This window comes from Zophobas morio, unplaced genomic scaffold, assembly GCF_036711695.1.
Source record: "Zophobas morio isolate AGI-343-1 ecotype UQ-CSIRO unplaced genomic scaffold, CSIRO_AGI_Zmor_V1 ptg000011l, whole genome shotgun sequence".
Lineage (NCBI taxonomy): Eukaryota > Metazoa > Arthropoda > Insecta > Coleoptera > Tenebrionidae > Zophobas > Zophobas morio.
Window position 1 is genome coordinate 10213620 of NW_026972116.1, and position 24048 is coordinate 10237667.

A 24048-nucleotide genomic window follows, 5' to 3' on the forward strand; every position below is an offset into this window, starting at 1 on the left:
TTTGGATTTGCATAGACAGGGTGACTCAAAAAAATTAATGAATGCGCAAAATTTATTTTACTGATTTACTCAGAAACCACAAAACCGAATGCTTTGAAATCTTGAAGATGTTTTAAAATTATCTTAAACATGGTAAATTTTTGATTAAAATGTATTTGGTCGTCCCTCCTAAAAAATTTATGACGTCACCACAAAATTTTGCTGAATAAATCCTATCTAAAATATACACAATATGGTGAGTCTCTTCTTGTGATTTATCATTCCATTCAAATTTTTTCGATTTGGATATACAGGGTGACTGAAAAAAATTAATGAATGCGTCAATTTATTTTATTGATTTAATCAGGAATTACAGAATCGAATGTTTTGAAATCTTAGAGATGTTTTAAAGTTATCATAAGCATGGTAAATTTTTTATCAAAATGTATTTGCTCTTCCCCCCTAAAAAATTGATGACGTCACTCCAAAATTTTGCTGAATAAATCCTATCTAAAATGTACAAAATATGATGAGTCTGTACTTGTGATTCATCATTCCAATCATATTTTTTGGATTTGCATATACAGGGTGACTCAAAAAAATTAATGAATGCATGAATTTATTTTATTGGTTTAATCAGGATTTACAGAACCGAATGCTTTGAAATCTTGGAGATGTTTTAAGGTTATTATAAGCATCGTAAATTTTTTATCAAAATGTATTTGCTCATCCCCCCTAAAAAATTGATGACGTCACCTCAAAATTTTGCTGTATAAATCCTATCTAAATTGCAAAACAGGATGATGAGTTTGTACTTGTGATTTATCATTCCATTCATATTTTTTAGATTTTCTTAAGAGGTGGCTCAAAAAAATTAATGAAGTCAATTTATTTTATTGATTAAATTAAAGGCAACACTTATTATTAGTATTACATTGGACCAACCCAATTTGGTAGACACAAAATTTTTTAAAGTAAAAACTTGGTTGAAACATAAGGGTAAAACGCTTATTTACATCTACTTTAACATTACAGACGTGCATTTGTTTTGTGCGCTGGCTAAGTTCCGCGAATGTGGTATAGACATGTTTATAATCAACCAATTGTGAATTCCACCGTAAAAAATTAAAATAAAACCCAATGTTTTATATAATAAGCGGAAGTCGAAGCAATAAAACCGATGGTCGTTTTGTTTACAGTTTTTCTGCTTGACTCTCACGTATGCTGTTACGCTTGTCATCTTAAATTAAGAATGCTTATACATACACGATTTTCAGTTCCCTCTCATATTACACGCCGGCGCCGTATACGTGAGTAAATTGTTTCGTTATTTTATTGATTATAACAAATCAATATTCAAAACGACCCAATTCGTTTTCCCGAAAATTTGGGAAAACAATAATTTTATTCTTAGTATTACACTACATCTATCCCAACTGATATACGTGTCCTTGCAAAAATGTTGATGACGTCATCGCAATTTTTTTCAATACAAAAATGTAATGAGAAAAAAAACACAATAGGCATGCAGTCGTCAAGTTTCCGACAGCGAGGGAAGTACTGTCTAAACTCTTTAGACCAATTTTTTCACGAAGGAAAAAATCTGCTGAGTGAAATAAGTAACTTTATTCACGAATTGCATATATATTCTTTTAAATAATACCTCTCGGAATTTTCCGGCAACAGATTCAATGTGGCCGTACTTCCCGCCTTGGCAATTTCTTCAGGGTTGCACAAGAAATTTTTATCGGTGTCCGATTCTACTGTGTGAGCACACAAATGACCACAAAACACCCAGAATATTCGGACAAAGCACTCAAGTTAAGAACGAAATTGCTAATTTCTGACAAATGTGTTGATGAATCGTCATAGCAACGGCAGTCTTCTATGTTTGTGTTTAAATATTTTCCGTTAAAAAATGACAGGCTATGACACAAATATCTGACACTGCGCCAGTGTTGTTACAACAAAATAGACAACTATCTTTTATTCATTTTCAAATTGTCTTTGTGTTTGCGTCTTGAATTTTTTAGGGGTGGAACTTCTCGTGAATAACCTATTCTATTATCCTTAGAAAAACCAAAAATTCAGCCGTCCGACAAATATCTATAAAATCTGCTTTTTTCCGATAGCACTTTAGTAACTTCCACATCCAGTCCTCAAAATACCCTAAAACTTGTCCAAGTTCTTAGTTGGAAACTTGAAGAGCAACAAATGTTTAATAACAGACAAATTTGAATCATTTTTGTTTAAAGCTCGGTTCAAACCCACGGTTAGAACTAAGACTGCTTCCAGGTAACCACTTTCATGTGTTCAACAGACGTTTAACACAAAATAACCCCATTATGAAATTAATTAGAAAATTCATTTCATGTTTGCTAGAAAAAGAATCCTGAATAGGTCTTCGCAAGCCATTAAAGCCTCGTTTAGCCCGCCTCCGAGCCCGTTTCCTGCAAGCATGCAGGCTCATCTGCCACCATCGTCGAGCGGTGGGCAGCCTCGATGGGGTTTTTTCGTGCGTTTCCATCAAGTTGTCATCATCATCCGACGTCGGGCAGACCTGCAGGACGACCTACCGGAGCGTGGTTGTCGGTAGCGCAAGAAACGGAATAAGAAGTGAGTCTGGATGGCGAGGTCGAGGGAATCCTGCAAAGCTGTGTCCGGTCATTGGCCGCATTGGCGTGCATTGTGCAGGCCGTGCGGGGCCGCCATCACCTGCACAATTACTCATTATATTCAGAGGCATCGCCGTAAGCTCGACTGCCTACCTGCTGCATGTGCAGCAGGATCTCGCAGTCCGTGGTGATCTCATCTAGCCGCGCCCAACATATCTGGGTGCATTGGGGGACGGGCCAGAATGCATCCGTTGCAAAAGTAGCAGGAGTGCAGAACTAGGAGCAGCTCGGCTGCATCTTGACCACAAAACGAGAAGAATTTGTGGTCATACGAGCGATGACCAGGTAAACGGTTTTGTTTCGATGCAGTTTCACGTGAAAGTGCGGAATAAAACACAGGACCAAAAAGATTTCAGACAGATTGTCGCAAATGGTTTTTCATTACGAGTGCTTTATTTTAGGGATTGGTTTTTTAAAAAATTAATAGGTGGTCACGTTTTCGGAAAAATGTTATTGCTATTTTTCCTGTTTTAATACAATTTTTTCAACTTAATGTTGCAATGAAATAAAGTTAACTTCAATAACAGACAATGTTAAGTAGAGTTATTTAGAGTTAAAAATAGTTGTTCATAATTGCCTCGTCAGAAAATATCTATGTTACGTAAAACACTAAAGGTTTGTGGACGGAGAAATAATAATATATTGATGGTGCATGACAACCAATTACAAATTTAAAAAAAATGAGTTGTTGCGGCAGTTTTTTCCACAGAATTCACAACCTTCCCCCAAAGCGAATAGAATTTAAAACATACGAGGTCATATAAAGTGGAAAAACTTACCAGAACAATTTGGAATATGCGAACAAAACATTTCAAGAACAGTGAAACAGTCAATAAACAATGACAGCACTTTATATATACTTAAATTTGCAATCAAACATACATTTGCGGAGTCTCCAACAAACACAACCTGAAATATGCTAAAACATTTTGAGAATCATCACCAAAATAAAAAAATGGTTTATTTCGACAAAACTTCCCTCGCCCCTGAAATATAAGACCAACAAATCCTGCTTCTTTGAAAAATCATGAAATTACATTTTGCGATGTTTGTTTTGCGATAACAGCCACAAAATAAAAAGCAGCGGCATAAATACCACCTCCGCAGCCTCCGTGCCGTCGGAGTGCAAATTGCAGGGGATTGTGTAAGTTGCATGAGTATGGACAGTGTAAAATATATTTAAAGCAGGTAACCAACAGGAAAAATGGCCTCTCAGCAATAGTAACAAGCTTTAACTTCACGTGTTTATGTTTATACATTGGGAGAATGTCACGTAGAAATTTGTCTGATTGAATGAGTTTACCACCTCAAAAGAAAGGACTAAAATTATTAATGAAGCCACAAACGAACAGAATCTTCTGAATATTATTATTATTATTATAAAATAAAGACACATATATAATACACAGCGCGAGAGAAAAAGAGAAACGGCCAAGTTTGCCATCGAACCTCCCACCGTCGGTCCGCCTTTTGATGTCTAATCTACCTGCCCACGGACGCTATATCCTACGTTAGAGGCAAACGGTGTGCATTATTTTGTGAACATTTGGACGTTTATGGAAAAAACTCAAAACGGATTTGTACACTACAAGTATAATAGGAGTATATTTGTGTATAACATTTAAATCATTTTAAAATAGAATTCTAGGAGATGACATCCTCAAATTGTTGGTGGGGATCATTAGCCAAATTTTTGTTACCTTTTGACCATCTATATGATATTCCTAATGTACATACAACATTTGACAACAATCGATCCAGTAGTTTCTTACTTACGTGTCAAATCGACACAAACGCCAGACAGACAGACAGACAGACAGACGGAAACCGAAGATCACCCCTAGAAACGTTGAGGAAACATGAAAGTGACAAGTAGCCCGATGGACTCATATTATACTTCCTTAGCTTATGCTCGGGAAGAAAAAATTGGTGTAAGGTTATTTAATATTTAGACAGAGTTTCCCTCACCCTTGAAATACAGTCCAACAAATTCAGCTTATTCGCAAATTTATAATGTGGAAAGTATCAGTCATAGTGTATAAACATTAGTCGAAGGTCGTTTCTACAGAACTTCCCTCGCACCTGAAGTTTAATAATCAGCTTCTTCTAAAAATTATAAAATTTGATTAAGTATGCGAATTTTATTTATTTTTTATGTGAACCCTTATAAGTTAAATTAGAGATATATATACAATGTTAAAGTAAATGTAAAGAAACGTGCTGCGCGTATGTTTCAAATGAGTTTTCCCTTAACAAAATTCCCTCCCGTTCCTGATTTAATCAATAAAATAAACTGACCCATTCATTAATTTTTTTGAGTCACTTGTATAAGCAATTCAAAAAATTTTAATGCAACGATAAATCATAAGTATAGACTCATCATATTTTGCATATTTTAGATGGGGTTATTTGGGAAAATTTTCAAATGATGTCATCCATTTTTTGAGGGACATAAACATATATATTTTAATTAAACATTTACAACGCTTAGGACAACTTTAAATATCAGCAAAATTTTAAAGTTTCTGCAGTTTCTGATTTACTCAATAAAATAAATTGCCCCATTCATTATTTTTTTTAGTCACCCTGTATAAGTACATAATTCCAAAAACTATGAGTGCAATGATAAATCACAAGTATAGAGTCATAATATTTTGTATATTTCAGAGAGGATTTATTCGACAAAATTTTGAGATGACGTCATCAATGTTTTGAGAGGGGATATATGTATTTGAAAAAAAACCTTAATTTGTAGCCCTAAATGTAGACCTTATCAGGCTACGTAAAAAAGAAATGTTTTCAATAGTCTACTATAAATGCGTAATCTTCTTCCACCAAACTGTTGGGACACTCTCAGTTGGTGACTACATTCTACAGATCAATAATTGTTGAGGCGTGTTAAGACAAAATTATGCTTCATGAAAGATACGGGCTTCTATTTATCTACACTTTCGTACTAATGCCTGGAAAATGCGTGTATGTTTAATTATTCAAAACTACCTTTTAAGTAAGTTAAGTACACGTGGAGAGAAGCCATGTTACATACATTACAGATGTATTGAGAAAAATTATTTTATAAATACTGAACACGTTTCAAACGACGGTATAGTAATAGTAGGTAGGTATATAAGCTACATGCTGCGCTTGAAACAGTGATTCTGAAGTGCAGTAATTTTTATGACTGAAATTTAAGTGTCTTTTTGATATCTCTAACACAAAATATAAATTTTTATTTATCATTGTAAAAATGATTATAATTTACTAAGTTTATTTAATATATATTGATTTTGTTATGTACAATAAAAGGTCATTCATAACTATGACGAGTTTTCATAATTTGAGTAAAATAGAAAAACTGTTTTTCAGATTCTCGATAAAATAAAGCTATTATTTAACAGAGCATTTTTTGAACATAAGACATTACAGGTTATACTTAGACATTTCTAAAAATTAGAAGCATGTTACTGAAGCACAAGTAAAACCGCATTCCAAGGCGTATATTGCATTAAAGATTTATTTTACAATTTTTTAAAACGATGTTCAAACTTCCGGAGAAGTCAAGAGATAAATTTTAGTTGAAGAATAATTTTTAAATTACGGTTAATTTTACAATGACCTTTTTATATTTTCTTAAACAGGTTGTAAAATTTTATGGTTTACACTAGAGATGGATTATATTTTAAGGATAAAAATAAATTTTTACGATACTTTTAAATGTTTAAAGTAATCGGTTGTATAGTTTCGGAGCTTATTTATTTAACAAATCACTAATAAAGACGCGCATAGACATAGTTACTTACCAACAGCAAAGAGAAACCGCATACAACTCATGACAACCGAAAAGATGAAATGAGACATACCTTCTTTAGCTATTGCTCTAGAAGTAGCAAAATATTTCTGCGATATACCTGTTTGTCGCATGATTTATAGGACAAGAATTTGCAGCTTTTAATATCACTTACGAAAACTATGCACAGCGTAGAAAAATGACACAATAAAACCCAACTTACTCATACGAGTACATTTAATTCTAGTAGTATATTGATTTGTAGACTTCTGTGTGTTCTAAATTTCAGACTTCTGTCACTTCAAATAACTGCGACATTTATACAGCTAAACTACGACAACCGGTATTAATATATAATTATAAATATACAGAGTGCGCAAAAAAAACCGGAATAGTCTTCATTAATTAAAATGCGACTTTTTATTTTCGGACCCTAAGGAAGTACGAGGGTAGCGCCAAATATTCCCGGCCTGGCATAGATCCAGGTACAGTAGGAGGACAAAATCTTAGGAATATGTCAGTTCAAGTCTCATTAGGTCTGAAACATAAAAAAATGCAGCTTACGCCAAATAGTTTTTTGGTAACACACATTTGTTCATCACGATGTCAGAAGTCACGAAAATTGAGTATAAAATTACTCACTCCAGGAGGTATTTCCTCTCAAAACATTAAAGATCGGTTGGACGAGGTGTATGGCCAAAAATCACCGACATATTCTGTGATGAAGGAGTGGTCAAAACGGTTTCGAATGGGTCAGAAATCGTTGGAAGATGATCTAGAACAGGAAGGCCCATGGAAGTGTTAACGGACAACAATATTGCTCTTGTTGAGGATCTCGTATTAGATGATCGACGCTTGAAGGTGAAAGAAATAGCACAAAAGTCGAGGCTCTCAGATACAACCGTTCGCCGAATCGTCCATGATCATTTAGGCATGAATAAAATTAATGCAATGTGAGTTCCTAAATATCTCCCAGCAATTCAGCGCCAGCGTCGTATTGAATCTGCTCAGTCTTTTTTGGAGCTCTGTGGAGAAAATTCTGTGGACGCACCGAAGACAAATGTCACAGGGCATGAAACTATGGTTCTGTACTAAGAGCCTCTGTACAAAAGAGAGTCGATGGAATGGAGATGAAAAGGAGAAGCGCCACCAAGAAAGTTCAGAGTCTGTCAGTCGACAAAAAAGGTGATGCCTACCATCTTTTGGGATTCTGAAGACATTCTTCTTACAGATTTTAAAGAACGCAACACCATAGTTAATGCGACATATTACGTAGCACTTGTGCGTAAATTACGCCAAAATATTCGAGACTCCAGGTGTGGAAAACTCACTAAAAAGATGGTGTGCTGCTCAACAATGCATCCGTGCACTCTGCTGCAATTACGCAAGACGCAATTCGTGATTGAACTTTTCAACAAATCGATCACCCTCCTTATAGCCAAGATATAGTCTCCAGTGACTATTACCTGTTTAAAAAATTGAAAAAAACCTTCGAGGATGCCATTTTGGAGACGACGAAGAGGTGAAGTCTGCAGTTTCGGCACATTTTGGGACCAAGCCGAAAGAATATTTTTTTAAATGTATTGAATTGTTGCTGAAACGATCTAATAAGTGCATTGATGTCAGGGAGGACTACATTGAAAAATAAAATTTAATTGTAAGTCTACGCCGTTTCTTTCATAGCCAGGCCGGGAATTTCTGGCGCTACCCTCGTATTCTAATACGGTGCATCCGGTGAATGGTTACTTTCATGTTTTCTCGGCGTTTCATGACCCCTAGATAATGGAAAAATCGGTCCCCGTTTGTCTGTTTCCGATGTCGATTTTTATTACACAATTAATTTCCGATTGTAGTAAAATTTGATGTGTGTGTTATAGACGGTAAAATGCTAACCAAAATTTTTCTAAAGATCCCCACTAACAATGTGACAACACCACCTCAGAATTTTAGGTAGTAAATAGTATTTACTTTTTATAAAATAACATACTCGTACACTTGTGTTTATGAATTCGTCTTGAGTTTTTACCCTGGGTATCCCGATTTTTCCCCCCAAAAAAAAAACAAATTTTACAATAATGTAACGAAGTCACTGGTTCTATGGAATAGAAGAACATTGTAACTGTTATGTATACATATTTTCTTAACTTATGGGGGTTATCATAGAATAAATACAATTTTGGAAAATCAAATTTAAGTTTGCAATTTTTCGAAGAAGCTAGATTTGTTGGACTGTACTTCAAGGACGAGGGAAACTGACGCGCTTTTTTATATATTTTTTCATTTTTAAATGCAGATTAAAAAGTTGAAATATTAATAGTTTCTCTATTCACACAAAATCAAAGCAAATTTGACCGATGTGGCCATCACGTTGCGTCGGGTTTGAACATTAGTAATTTATTAAATTTGAATTTAAATAATGCCTAAACTGAACGTAGTTTTATATTTTACATTTAAATGAAGAATTGGTCTCATGTTATTAGACAGTACTTCCCTTGTCCCTGAAATACCATTAACACATTTAGTTTTTTTAGAAAACAAGTACACATTGTAAGAAAAAAAAGTAGCTCATGATGGGATCGAACCCGCGATCATCACGTTATTTGCATAACCCTCTAACTAACTGAGTTAATGAGAGGTTGTTCAGCGTTCCTCTTATACCGAGAGAGCAAAAAAAGCAAGCATTTTAAACTTAGGCTTCCAAATTAACTGACACGACTAAAAATCGTCTAAAATCCTTGGCTGCATTTGAAAAGTACTTTTTATTGCTCTCTCGGTTTTATTATAAAATGTTGATACACATTTCTGAATTTTTTTCGGAAAATCTGGATACCTAGGGCGGATCAAGGCCGATCAAGATGGATTCATAAAACACAAGTACATGAATATGTTATTTTATAAAATTTAAGTAGCATTTACAACACAAAATTTTGAGATGAAGTCATCAAAATGTTGAGGACGAGCAGACGAACTTTTTTTGGCGTTTTAGTATCTAAATAGAAAATCATCGAGGTTTTACAACCTTCCCCTTATTGTTAACGAGTTCGTGAAGATGACTTTTTTGAAAGGGTTAAAATTCCAGGTAACTTTCATAACTTACCTGGAATATACATCAAGAACAGCTCAAAAAAAAAAAATATGTTCGTAGTATGGGAACCTAAAAGATCAAGTTTGTGAGAACTAAGTATTTGCGTAATATTTATTTTGCATTGTATGAATCATATCTGGCATAGGGATTACTATTGTAAGATCATACTAACGTATTGCATCGACTTTTTCGATCACACAGACAGGCGATAAGAATTATTTCTAATTTAAATTGCAGAGGTGAGTGCAGTCCTCAGTTTCTCAAATTACATATAATGACTTAATAACACTACCGTCTTTATATTACATCTACACATGTCTCTTCTACCTAAGGAAGCATAAAAATCACTTTATAACGTACAATGAAATTCGTAAGTACAATACAAGATAGACAGAGTAATAATCTATGCCTGAAAAAGTACGCTTAAAACTCTGTGAATTACTGAGCTGTAAAATTTTTTAATGACATTCCAGTGTCATTACGAAATAGTAATTTATTAAAATTTAAAAACATAACTAAAAATATATCGGATTCTAAGGCATACTATAATCATGACCAATATTTAAAGACAAAATATTAGTCTCTAAGTAAGGTAGTTATACATATATAGGGGCATGAAGTACACAGGGGAAGTCCTAAGGATAACCTGTGAAGACGAGTTGTCCCTGAAATGGCTACAACAAACAGTGCGCTCCCTAACACCCTTGTGGGAGGGCGCACAACTTAACGTGGTCCCCTTGGCTGAGCTACCAAGGCTGGTGAGGGCGACCCTGTGGATACCGGGACCACCGGTGGATGCAGGAGTCGTACTTCGCCGCCTGGAGGGTCAGAACCAATGGGCCCACGTCAAAAAATGGCTTCTTTTCCATCGCGAGGCCAAACCCGAGGCTGCCTCTCCAGGCAACCTCTTTGTGTTTGGTCTTGGGATGGAAGAGGCCAAGATAATCAGGGAGAGAGAGGGCAGAATCAATTACATGCTGTCCTCTTTCAACCTGAAACTCAAGGAGAACGAGGCGTCGGCTCAGGAAGGGCAGACCCCTATGGAAGAGGTAGAAACCCCAGGGGAGGAAGCCTCTACCAGTGGGGGCAGGCCCGCCTGAGACATGTGCCTCGTGTCTCCTAGGACAATTATGGGATTTTTGGTTGCAGAGATGGCGCTGCAGCAGATAAATTTCATTCAGATTAACCTGCAGCATTGTCGCATGGCGACGACTGTTTTGTGTCGTCGTCTAGACAAGATGCAGAACACTATAGCAATAATCCAAGAACCATGGATTGTAAAATCCAGGATCGCAGGGTTGAGCAATTTAAATGGCACTGTTGTTTCAGGTACCACAATAGAATCTCCAAGGACATGCGTCTACATTCCGAGGAAAATTAAAGCCGTCCTCCTACCTCAGGTCAGCTCCAGGGATGTGACTGCGGTAAATGTTAAGTGTAACATAGGAAGAGGCGAAGAGCAACTGGTAATAGCATCCGTGTACTTACCACAGGGAGCACAGGAACCATGTCCAACATGGGAAATGGCGAACTTGGTGGAACACTGTGATACCGGAAATATAAACCTCATCATCGGTGCCGATGCGAATGCCCACTGTCTGTTGTGGGGGAGCAAAGACACTAATGATAGAGGAAGAACACTAGCTGAATATCTTTTATCAACAAATCTAGAGATTCTCAACCGAGGCTGCGAACCAACTTTCGTAACATCACGTAGTCAGTCAGTAATAGATATTACACTGGCTACATGGGATATCTCACAATATATAATGGGATGGCACGTCTCTAAAGAGGCGTCAGTGTCAGACCATAGATGGATCATGTATACATCAAAATGTATAGACATGGAGATAAAGACGTACAGGAACCCTAGGCTGACGAACTGGGCTTTATACAACGAAGAACTGGACGACAGACTGGGGACCTCCGTGCAGTCTATACCAACAGAATACAGTTCGACAGAAGACATAGAGAAAACCTTGACCATTATCAACGACTCTCTAATGTCAGCGTATGAGAAAAGTTGCCCCCTAAAGAAGGAAGGTCTGGGCAAAGGTACACCATGGTGGAACCGAAGGCTCAGCCTACTTCAATCGGGGCTAAGAAAACTTTTCAATAGAGCAAAAAACACTAAGAAAACTGAAGACTGGGAAGCCTATAAAGAGCACCGGAAAGAGTTTAAGAAAGAATTAAGAAAGAGGAAACGGGAAACGTGGAGATCCTTCTGCAGCGACATAACGTCGACTGCTTCGGCCGCAAGGCTGAAGAGAGTTCTCTCGAAGGACCATACACATCAACTAGGTTTCCTAAAGAAAGAAGATGGCACCTTTACAGCCACCTTAGAAGAGTCCGCAGAACTTTTGCTGCAGACCATGTTTCCAGGCAGCACACGGACTACCTCCCATTCCAAAAGGGATGTAGTCGGTACTCAACCTTCCCCGAAGGACTGGGCGCTGGCTGCAAAGGTAGTCACGGAGGCAAGACTGGAGTGGGCAGTGGACAGCTTTTCCCCATACAAATCTCCAGGAGTTGACGGTATTTATCCCGCCCTCCTGCAGAGGGGAATGAGCAGACTACGCCCTATTTTGTTGCCAATGCTTCGGGCGTGTCTGGCTTTCAGCTACATACCGAATGCATGGCGAAAAGTAAAGGTTATCTTTATACCTAAGCCAGGACGACAAGATTACACCTTGGCTAAATCTTACAGACCAATTAGCTTAACATCATTCTTGCTGAAAACGCTAGAAAGACTAAGCGAAAAAGAGATTCGGGAGGCTGCTTTGAGCAAGCAACCTCTACATCCGAACCAACATGCCTACATCCAAGGAAGATCCACCGATACGGCCTTACACACAATTGTAAACCGTATAGAGTGGGCGATGGAGAACAAACTCTTCACCTTAGGAATGTTTTTGGATATTGAAGGAGCGTTTGATAAAACGACCTTCAAAAGCATAGAACTAGCCCTACGAAAGCACGACGTGGACCCCACCCTAAGTAGGTGGGTGGCCAGTATGCTGAGGAATAGGGAAGTAATGATTAATGTAGGTGGCACTGAGATCGAGGCTGTTGTAGACAGGGGATGTCCTCAGGGAGGAGTTCTCTCTCCTGTACTGTGGGATACTGTCGTTGACAGCCTGATACGATGCCTCAATGATCTTGGCTACCACACAATTGGATACGCGGACGATCTGGTCATTCTGCTAACAGGAAAAAACGCAGATACATTATGTGAGATAATGCAAGCTGCAGTAAAAATAGTCGAGGAATGGTGCAACAGACATACCCTCTCCGTTAACGGAGAAAAGACGAAACTAATCCTGTTCACCAGGAAAAGGAAAATTGGCACACTACAGATGCCAAAAATATTTAACACAACGCTTCAACTTTCGGACGAAGTCAAATACCTGGGAGTTGTATTGGACTGGCGACTGAATTGGAAGAAGCATGTAGATGATAAAGTAGAAAAGGCACGCTCGGCTCTTTGGCAATGTCGTAGGGTGGTGGGAAGGTCGTGGGGTTTAAATCCCAAGATCGCCCTCTGGATCTACACGGCAATAGTCAGACCGATGCTGTGCTATGGAGCTTTAGTTTGGTGGCCCAGAGCCAGACAAAAAACAACAGCCCTGCAACTTGAACACGTTCAGAGAATGGCGTGTCTCAGTGTTACAGGAGCAATGAGGACCACTCCCACAGCGGCTCTGGAGACTCTCCTTTGCTTAGCACCTCTTAACCTTTACATAGAGGAAGCGGCAATGACGACGTCTCTAAGACTTCACTCTCTGGGAGTATGGAACAAGCAAGGCCGCACAACGAAGCACACTCGGATCTTAACGGAGGCGTTCAACAGAATACCCTTGTTGAGGATGGGTTGTGACCGAATGGGCACAAAATTAATATATGAGAAGACATATAGAATATCAATGAATGATAATTCAGAAGGACGAGCCGACATAGATATCTATGTCGATGGTGCCAAAACAGATAGTGGTTCAGGAGCCGGCATCTACTCCGAACAACTGAACGCACAAATCAGTGTACCTCTCGGCACCCACACGTCTGTCTTACAAACAGAACTGATGGGAATAATGCTGGGAGCTAGAATCATTGCTGAACGTGAAATCGGCAACAAATCAATACGCATACTTACTGACAGCAAGTCTGCACTACTAGCCCTGGACAGCTGTATGGTTCGATCCGGGCTGGTTTGGGAGTGCAGACAAACGCTAAAGTATGTAACGCAGAGGAATAGTGTGGAACTTTGTTGGATCAAAGGACACAGTGGCAACGAAGGAAACGAGAGGGCAGATGAGATGGCGAAGCGAGCCGCGCGCATGCCCTTCTGGGGACCCGAACCGGCAATCACGCCTTCGGTCGCCCTCTCGAACGAACTCGTAAAGCAATATACCCATAGACGCCATGAGCAGATATGGGCGACGTTGAGCAGCTGTCGGCATAGTAGAGCTTGTATGGCGACACCAGACCGTAAGTTGACAAAATTTTATCTCTCACTTTCAAGGGACAAACTGCGTAAACTGGTAGGATTCCTTACGGGACATTACCAGTTTAACAAACATCTACATACGATAGGGGTAGTAACAGACCCAATCTGTCGTGGATGCAATGAAGAAGAGGAAACAGCTGAGCACATTCTTCGTGAGTGTCCAGCCCTAGCCTCCTACAGGGAATCCATACTAGGGGACATCTGGCCTAGTATGGCAAATATCAGGGAGTTTCCACCCTCTGCATTACTCAAGTACATTCAAGCAGTTGGATGGCTTGACGAGTAGAGGAGCGGGAAAACACCCTGATATGGACTTGGGGAAGGTACAATGGGCCCAAAGGCGAGGCCTAAGTGCCGGCTGGCTACGGTCAGCCCCCATAAATTAAGAATCCAGAAGAATCCAGAAGGTAGTTATACAAATATATGTGTGTGTTTGTGAACCATGTTCTATAACTATGTTAGTCATATACATTGTTTTAAATGACTCGTATGAATAAATTATTACTATTATTATCTACACGAAATTCCTAAATACTTATAAAATTTGACAACAGTCAGTCCACTAGTTTCGGAAATTGTCTGTCTAATAAATATCCACACAGACAACAGACGACGGCCACATGGAAACGGGAGACCTATTTTTGTCACATTAGCTTAAGCTCAGAAAATAAAAAGATGTTTCATTTAAAAACACAAACCCGAACATTAAGTATCTTCTTCTAACTTTTATTTAACGAAATCTCTTAACAGTTTTTATATAAGCTAATTTATTTTACTGCTGGAACCAACAGCTAATCCACTTAAAACACCAGTTGACAATGTTTCGTGTAATGGTTGCTTCTTCGTTCCACTAGTTGCATTCTTCTAACTCTTAATATTTAACACATTTACGTGTCTCTTAAATAACTGCGAAGGTGTTATTTGCAAAAAATCCTGTTTACCTGTCATAATCCTAGTTAGCGATTTTAATTACAACTTTTTTTTTATTCAATGTTGAATGTTATATATCTTAGATTTTGAATGAAACTGTAGAAAATAACTTAAATACGAATTCAGTTGAGTAATAACGGAATGATGTGCGTGTATGCATTTTACCATAAAAGTGATTTATTGAACTATTTCATACAACTAGAAGATAACCTAATTGACACAGATCATTACTAGAAAAAATAACATGTACAACGTGAAACCAGAAAACGATAGGACTATCTCAATCTCAAAATAGACGACTAGGTCTTGCATAATTACTAATTTAAAATGATTAATTAACATTTCTGATGAAAATGAAATCTTTTTGTTCGATTATCGAGCACTGTAGTAATTACAATCACCTTATTAACTATAATTACAACCTATTAATAACAATCAATGTAAATACCATTCTACCTCTCGTAACCATTATAAGTAGATGTCAAAAATTAATAATTCTAGAACAAACTTCACAACATCTAGTTGAGCTAATTTACATCCCGCTGGTCGCATTTTATCAATTTCGAATTACCACAGTAGTAGAGTTTGCTTTGGTAACTACATTATTACATAGAAGAAATGCAAAAGTATATCATTAATCTTTGCTCACCCTCTGTGTCCGAGCAACACCCATTACATTAACCAAAGTGTAAGCACCTGCGGTATTAATTATCAATGCACTTTGCTACTATCTATTGAGGTTTACAACGCTATAAAGAGAACCGCCATTAATAAATTGAAAATAAAAGTGGTCGTTAAAATACAGTAATGATAATAATAATTATTAGATGGTAACATTATCCATAACCAAAGGTGAATCCCTGCTAGCCAACGAAAGGCATGCGAAAATTTATCGATAGGTAGTTTCAAGCCAGCCTGTACTGGAATTAGTGTCGGTGGAAATTAAGTATCGTTACCAGAGGTACTAAAACCTGTTGTTTCCTATGCTTCAGGTCTCGATTTAATTAACCTAATACTCGATAATGGTGGCCATCACATTGTAAGGATTGGCATTTTGCTGTATTGCGTGCTTTGAAGCCTTTATGCTAAAACGAAGAACATGGTAGGTACATGATTCAGAGTGACGGTTACAAAAAAGCGTATTACAAGGATGATTACCAGTCATAAAATTAAATCGCTGTTAAACGCAGAAGCGATAATACTTTGTTGGCAGTAACAAATTTCAGCCAATTGTTACCAACGAAAAAATACACAAAGAATAAATTTAAACTGATCGTTTCGTCGAATTAAAAATTATTTTAAAGTGCCAGGCAAACTGCACATAACCGGATAAAAGTATTAGTGGCTATCACGATTTCAAGATTTCAGATTATAACAAAGTTGTAAAATTAGAGCGGGAAAAAAAATGTGTCCCCATTTTTCTTACATAAAGGTGGAGGTTCTACAACACAGTAGAATTTATGTGACAGACTGATAGTTCCATAAAGTAAGTAATTTCATGGTACAGTTTTTCTTCTGCACATCCTCTCCATTAAATTGATCATCTAATTTTTAAAAATTGGTCTCGGCTTATTGACACAAAATTTCCTTACACCTTAAAGCAATCCAACAAATCCATCTTCTTCGAAAATTTACAGAATTTTATTTATTATATGATTACCCGTGTAAGTTAAAAAATATATACTCGTAGATAAAGATAAAAAAGTGGCCGATGACGGGATCGAACCCGCGATGTCCCACGACGCTTCACCAACTAAGCTAATTGATCATTGTTCTGCGTTCCTGTTATACTGTTAAATTATTAATTTGCGAAAATCTGATTGCCTGGGGTAAATAATCCAGGCAGATACATACACCATAAATACAGGAAAACGTTATTTTATAAAGTTAAATAAATGTCATGCAAAGTTTTGACGTGATTTTATCAAAATTTTGGTGGGCATGATCAGACAATTTTTGGTTTACATTTTACCATCTCACGATATTCTTAAAATGTAACAGACGACAGATAGACAAAAACGGGACCTTACTTTTTCATCCTAAAAATATTTTTTTAACTCATTTAAGGCTTGCATCTGATTTAGTTTCATTCTATCTTAAATACAGAGGCTGTATCATCGCGGTTTCAGAAGTTACATATAAAGGTATATTTGGAACCAACGAATTTGAGTCCAGGGGATCTCCTATTTTATATTCATGTCTAATGTCTAGTTTTTAATAAAAAAATCATAAATGTGGCAATTTCACCATAATTGTAAATCGAATTTCACAGTACACATTTGTCAAATCGGACCTATTACAACACTCGGGAAATATTTGTTAATATATAAATATTAAATAAAAAAGATTGTATATTATAAAATTCCTCCAAAAATTGAGACATGCTCACAGACAACTAAAGAAATTTATATTTAGATTATATATTATGCACAAAAAAAACAGCATTGCTTGTCTATAATACTACATGAATTCTGATCAGTAATTTATGATGCCACATATAAGACAATGAACTAATGTGTAAAATTATTAATATGAAGTCAACGAATAAGAAAATGAACATAAAAAACATTAAATAATTGGGAACATGTTTCATCATTTGAATAGACGCAAACGTTGTATTAATTTTTATATACAGGCACAGGGTCGCTAGAGTGTATGGAAACGGTTAACTATTGTTACGAAATAAACCCATACGCCGCCCGGATACCACGCCTATGGGCCGTCAAGAGGTTTCTAGTAAGTGCGGCGACGATGGGTGAGTCATCATCGATGACGGTGGCCAGGCGACATTCCATAAAGACGAGTCTGGGGCGGGTTACCGGAAATCTCGATTGCGGGACCCTGAAAAACGTCGAAGCGGCGTTCTCGATCTAGAGGCCATCGTCGGAAACGAGATTGTTCAGCCAATTCAGTCGAGTCGAGTCCAACGGTTGCGCCAGAATTATTTTGTACATAATCGCTCTGTAATTAGTCGTGTAAATCCGAGTTACTAAGAAGTAAATTATTGAGTTTAACCCACGCCAATTTTAATTACCCTTTCAACGTAACAATATCCTGAAAACCATTTCTACAAATCAACTGAAATTAGGTATAAGACTACAAGAAGTTGTAATTATTCGGTAAAAATTGTTTTTTTTTCATGTTTTCAAGATGCAAGACCAACTTGATTTTATTTTTTAAGTGGCAATACCATATAATTAGAGCTTTTTCTTCTGAATTCATTGATGTAGGACAATAATACTTTCTTTCTGACTGAAATGATACAAGACATAAAAGCTTACTTCAACCCGAATTCCTAAGGCTTTCACGTACAAGAAATGGTATACGATTTTTTTGTCATCAGCTGTTTAACAGTCTTCCACTAACTCTTAAAGACAAAAGTTACGCCAGTTTTAGTTTTTGTGTAAAAACCGTATTGATTGAGAATGTTTTTTATTCATTAGAAAAATTTGTAAAATTTAATTTTCGCTAGTGTACCTACTTATATTTGACGTATGAAAAATTACTATGAAATTGTTGTCATGAATAAATTACTATTACTATTACTATTACTAAATAGCAAAATAAATGATTAAATAATAATCTGATCATGTCAGTCAGATTAGATTAGCACCAGTAGGTCAGAGTAGTGTAGGTCACTTTCCAAGTGATGCGCGGATAAATGATCGGTAGTTACGCTAGACTTTTGGGGATGGGGTGAGATAAGAGAATAATAGCAGACTAATTTGTATGCTGTAATTCTAGAATCTCGAAAGTTGTTTTGTTAATCTAATCAATGCATATCATTACTTGGTCTTAGTACCCGTAATGATAGAAGTCTTGCCTGAATGCCGGTCATTTCCGGGTCAGTGGTGGGTCTTAATATAATCAAATAAATAAATTAACCAATAAAAACCAAAACCAAAATTAAACCTCTGTTTTCTCCAAAACGATGCTCAAAATGCTCTCGATTTAATTCCTGGTAGTAAAAAAGATGCTGAATAAAATCTTGTTGTGAGTCAGTGAGAATTTCTGGACCAACGCTAACAGTTTCGTTACGTATGCGTTCCTGTAATTCATATAGCCCCACAAAAAAAAGTCAAGTGGTGTCAAATCCGGTGACCTGGCAGGCCACTCAGCAGTACCCCTTCGGCCTATTCATCTGACAGAAAAAGTTTCATTTATGTACTCTAGCACTTGACGTCCAAAATGGGGTGGAGCATCGTTTTGTTGAAACCAAATAGTTTCTGCTGGTAACTCCGGATTTTGGAAATTGGCAAATAATTCTCTAAGCCTAGGCACTATATGTTTCCGCAGCAGCCTTAACTATCCCTCAAAATTTAAATTTCCATTAATAAAAAAAGACCACTTACATGGTAACCAATAATACCGCACCAAACATTCAGTTTTTCTGGACCCTGTGTGTGGATTTGCTCCATCCAGTATGGATTTGTGTCAGACCAGAACCTGCAGTTGTGTTAAACGAAACGTAGATTCGTCAGAAAACAAAATCCTTTTCATCAGTTGTAGCAGTTTTTGGCTTGCCAGGTTTTGGACGTTCTATAATACTTCCAGTTTCATTAAATTTTCGTGGGGTTTTTGAAACCGTCGACTTAGAAGTGGGTTCTCCCTCAGGATGAATTTCATTGAAGTGTTACTACTTGAGCAAAACTTCGTCTATTGTCACCGTAACCGATAATCATTAATAATTCTATGCACTGAGTTTCACTTAGATGCACCATTTTTGGAAGAAACACTTTACATGTCAAATTAAAATTATTTTCAACGGCCATGTCATCTTTCTTTTTTTATTTATTCTTATTTAAAATAATTTATTTTGCCATTTTACTTAGAAAGAAAGTACTATTGTACTATATCAATGAATTCAGAAAAAAAAGCTCTACTGTATTAATTATATGGTAGTGCCATTAAAAAAACAAACAAGTTGGCCATGAATCTCGAAAATAAAAAAAAAATTTGACGAATAATTAGAGCACAACTTCTTGTATCCCCATTGGTTTTCAAGATATTTAACCGTGTCTATACATTCTAGCAAACCTGTACGTATATGTATATTTCATTCAGAGATTTCGTTTTGTGTCATTTTCAAATTGTCAATATTTGTCAGTTTTCTCGATTTCGTACTGATTGATCTGTTAATAAAAAATACTACTTCCTACCTAAAGTCTACCTGTAATTATTGTATTGTGTGTAATTATCTAATAAAGTTTTCGTTTCGAATTCAAAACTTTCAAACCAGGAGATTTTAGTACTTGTCCTTTTTATTCTACATACCAAAGTGTTTATGAGAATATGGAAACCCGCAAAGATGAGGCGGAGAAGACTAATCGTCTCGCTGCTAGGTACAAAACTTTTGCTTGCGATAGTGCATACAGTATAGCAGAAAAAAACAATATGTTTCTATTTCTGTCTTTGTTCTACACAGGTACACAGATATACGTTTCCACCCGTAAAATACCAAAAAGCGCGGACACGCTTTACCTCCGTACAGTGTATCAATTACATTATTTTGATAAATCGTGACAGTTTTTATGACTTTCAAAACTTTATTATTACCCAAAACTGTAAGGACTATACGGCCTTCAGCCAAATTGTTTTATATTTTATTTATTTATTTATTTATTTATTTATTTATTTTTGGAAAACTTCACTCTGAGTTGTCAGATAAGCTTGAACGTCTCCATGGCAATTTTTTCACTGTTTCGACGAAACGCAAGTTCAAAGTGTAGATAAATCTGGTGATTCGAAGAACTCGTCTTGAGGCTACAAATAGAGGCAATTTGAGGTATTTTGCGTAAAACCCCCTGTAATCTTTACAACTTTTGCTTTGCATATCTTTTTTCAAGCGCAACTAGTTTGATCAGACGCTGTTAGCTGTTCCAGAAAAAACTGTTTTCGTATTTTATTTGACAAGCAAATATCGACCTTTATTATGCATGCAAATAGATGTTCAGTGTTACCATCGCGTTACATAACCTGTGTGATTTATGAGAGCACATCGATAATTCGCCATGCTTCATCTGCACCAAACGCATTCACACAGGTGGTTCATGAAACACACCGCTGTAGCTTGGAGTTTACAAGAAGATAACTTCACGGCTAATTACACAAAGATAAAATTATAGAGTAAGCGCGTGAGACGGTTACTCGGAGAGGTGTGTATGCATATTGCTTGTATCGAATACCGCAAGTGGGTTTAAAGAAGCCGGATAAAAATGATAGGAATAGAAGAGAAAAACTTAATTGGATTATTTCTGCACACGCATGAACTGAACATTATTCCAAGTACCGGCTCGACTTGCGACTGAGCTCATCTGTCGGAAGTTTAATTATGAGTGTAATCAAACGGAATTAAATTAGTTTAGAAATGCCGCATACATAACTACGGTTAAATAGATAAACAATATGGGTAAGAAGTTAATTCTTACTGGGTCATCATTTCGAAGTTACCTTTTCGGTGGAATTTGTAATACAGGATGAAGTTTTTTTATTTGTTACTAATGTAACCCACATTGGGAAATTACAGAAAAAAATTGCTCTATTTTATATAGATTACTGACGAAAATGTTTCAGATACTTACTTTTTAGAAACTGAATCTTTTTTTTCAAATCTTTATAATTAATATTTCTGTTCTTTTTCAAGCTAAATATTTCGTATCTAACGGCAAAATCAGGGTTTTAAACATGCAACGCAAAACCAACGTCTTTACTTCGTCTATTGTACAGTTCACGTTAACCCCGCGGCGTTTAAAACCAACAGACGAAGTGTTTTGTTCGAGAAATTTCGTGGTGATGTTTCAGTTATTAAAACCCCACCGATTTTCTGTAGGTGTACGAATCCTGCATAATTTATCATAAAAGTTTTATCTCTGCGCATTTATAGCTGTTAGATTTTGATTGTTTGATTGTTATCTATTAAAATTACGTTGTAAAACGTAGTTATTAACGTTTTTTAAAACATCTTTGTTTCATTTATCTTGTGGTGCTACCAAATCTGTTTGAAATTTTGTTGTAATTTTTACTCCCCGAATGTAAGCTAAGGAAGTATTGTAATAGGGTCCATCCATCGAACTACAACTTTCATGTTTGCTCAACATTTCATGACCCCTAGAGTATCTATTTGTATCTGTATGTCGCTTATCTGTCGTCTGTCATCCCCGTCAACAATTTGATGACATCACTTCGAAAATTTGATGGTAAATGCTATTTAAATTTTATAAAATAACGTGTTCCTGTACTTGCGGTTTATGAATCCGCCTTGATTGTTTAACCTAGGCATACAGAGTTTCATAAAAAAATACAAATTGTATAATAGCAGTTGATCAAGCGTCGTGCTAATAACGCAAAAGTCGTATGTTCGATCCCCTCGTAAGCCATTTTTTTGAACAACAAGAAGCTGAATTTCTTGGATTATACTTCAGGAAAGTTCTGTCAAAATAACTTTAGATCATTTTTTTAGCAATAGTATAACCAAAGTAGCGCTAATTCTGACAATATAATCTTTTTTTGCTTGCGCAAAACATACATACTTTCAAATTTTCGCTAAGCGAGTTTTTTTTATTATTGCAGACAAAACATTAATTCAAATGGTGCTGTTTGAAACACTCCTTGGAAATAAAAATTCTTAATTGGACGAATATTTTTGTACTGTGTGTCGGTTTTATATTAGTAAAAAACTTGTTATATAATTTCAATTTTTTTGAGAAAATCTTGATCTAAGCGGATTCATAAACCAGAAGTATAAAAGGATATTACATGTTACATATTCGCTATTGTACTAATTGTAACAAATAAAAACAGTGAAGTAAAAAAATTTTGAAATCACCGACATAAATCAAAAAAGAAAATGATCAGGAAACGATAAAGTAAAGTAGATTAATAGATATTTTTCTTTTTTGGAAAATATAGAAATACTGCATAACGTCTACAAGAAATGAGGAAGTCAAAGTTTATTACTCTGAGATAATATACATCAAATTGCTAGTTACGAACTCAGTAAATTAGCCATATCATGGAAAATGTTGAATCCAATTATAAAGTTTATCGCTGAAAAATTACAGGGATACTTGATATTTAATAGGCGACAAGCTTCATTTTTTTTTAATTAATCTAAAAAGAGTTACATAAAAAAGCCTCAAGTTTTTTGTATTTCAGCACTTATAATTGCATCAAGAGTTAACTGATTTACGGAGTGCCAGTTTGCAATTAGACCAAATATACTGAGAAAATTCATAACCAGAAGTGATTCGACCATGTTAAATTAAAAATATAAAATAATTCGTTATTAGTGTATGGGACTGTAAACCTTTTTGGACCAACTTCAAAACATGGTCAATCATTATAAAGTGAATTCACGATACCAGAGTATATTTAACATTAATAGACAGTCTCCTTGTGAAACTAATACTTGTAATTTATGGAAACATTTTATTGATTGATTTGAAACCAAAAAATGAAAAAAAAAAAGATATGTGTTGCTATGTATTTGTAAACATTAGAGTGGGACAAACAGGTTTTTATAAAACGTTTATTTTACTGACAATAAGAAGTACATTTAGAGAAGCTTTATTTTACCGAATTTGTTTTTGAACTTTTCGACAAATTGTGTTGGTTATATAAACTACGAACATAATAGTTAAAGCTAGGTATCCAGTGTCTCGTAAACTATAGGTCACTTCACTTAGTTTATTAATCGGCTAAAATAGAAATCGATCTATAAAAATGCATTTAAAAAGTCAACCATTCTTAGAACGATCACAGGATTGATGAATCTTTTTTAATCGAATTAATGCGTTAGTAAATTTCTAGATATTTTTGTTAGCCAAATATATTGAAGAATAGGGATAGAGTGCTGCGTGCAGATGCTGGTTCCATACCCCTTTTTATCTCTTCACTGTTGTAGATAGGAAAACTGAAACGAGTAACAATGTAGGTGTAAATAGTAAAGGAGGACTGGCTATTTTGATGTTTTTTCGACGTTCATGGCCCCTAAAATACGAATAAATAGATCTCTGTTTCCATCTGTCTATCTATCTGACTGTCTGTCTATTTATTAGACACACAATCTCTAAAACTAGTAGTCAGATAA

The 24048-nt window shown here is 36.1% G+C and overlaps 2 protein-coding genes across 2 annotated transcripts in view; one reads left to right on the forward strand and one right to left on the reverse strand.

Moving 5' to 3' along the window:
• LOC135126892 (ecdysone-induced protein 74EF) overlaps positions 1–24048 on the reverse strand; it is a 380527-nt gene that overhangs the window by 347167 nt on the left and 9312 nt on the right. The gene's annotated exons all lie outside the window — the stretch shown is intronic.
• Positions 13080–14166, forward strand: LOC135126480 (uncharacterized). Its single transcript, XM_064052502.1, has 2 exons — positions 13080–13993; positions 14046–14166. The coding sequence occupies exons 1-2, from the start codon at positions 13096–13098 to the stop codon at positions 14066–14068; spliced, it is 921 nt and encodes a 306-aa protein (XP_063908572.1). The 5' UTR covers positions 13080–13095; the 3' UTR covers positions 14069–14166.

Bases quoted from the DNA above. Each gene is read 5' to 3' on its own strand.
- LOC135126480 (XM_064052502.1), top strand. From the start codon at position 13,096: ATGCTGTGCTATGGAGCTTTAGTTTGGTGGCCCAGAGCCAGACAAAAA. The intron at 13,994-14,045 runs GTATGGCGACAC...CTCACTTTCAAG, and splicing joins CTGTCGGCATAGTAGAGCTT to GGACAAACTGCGTAAACTGG.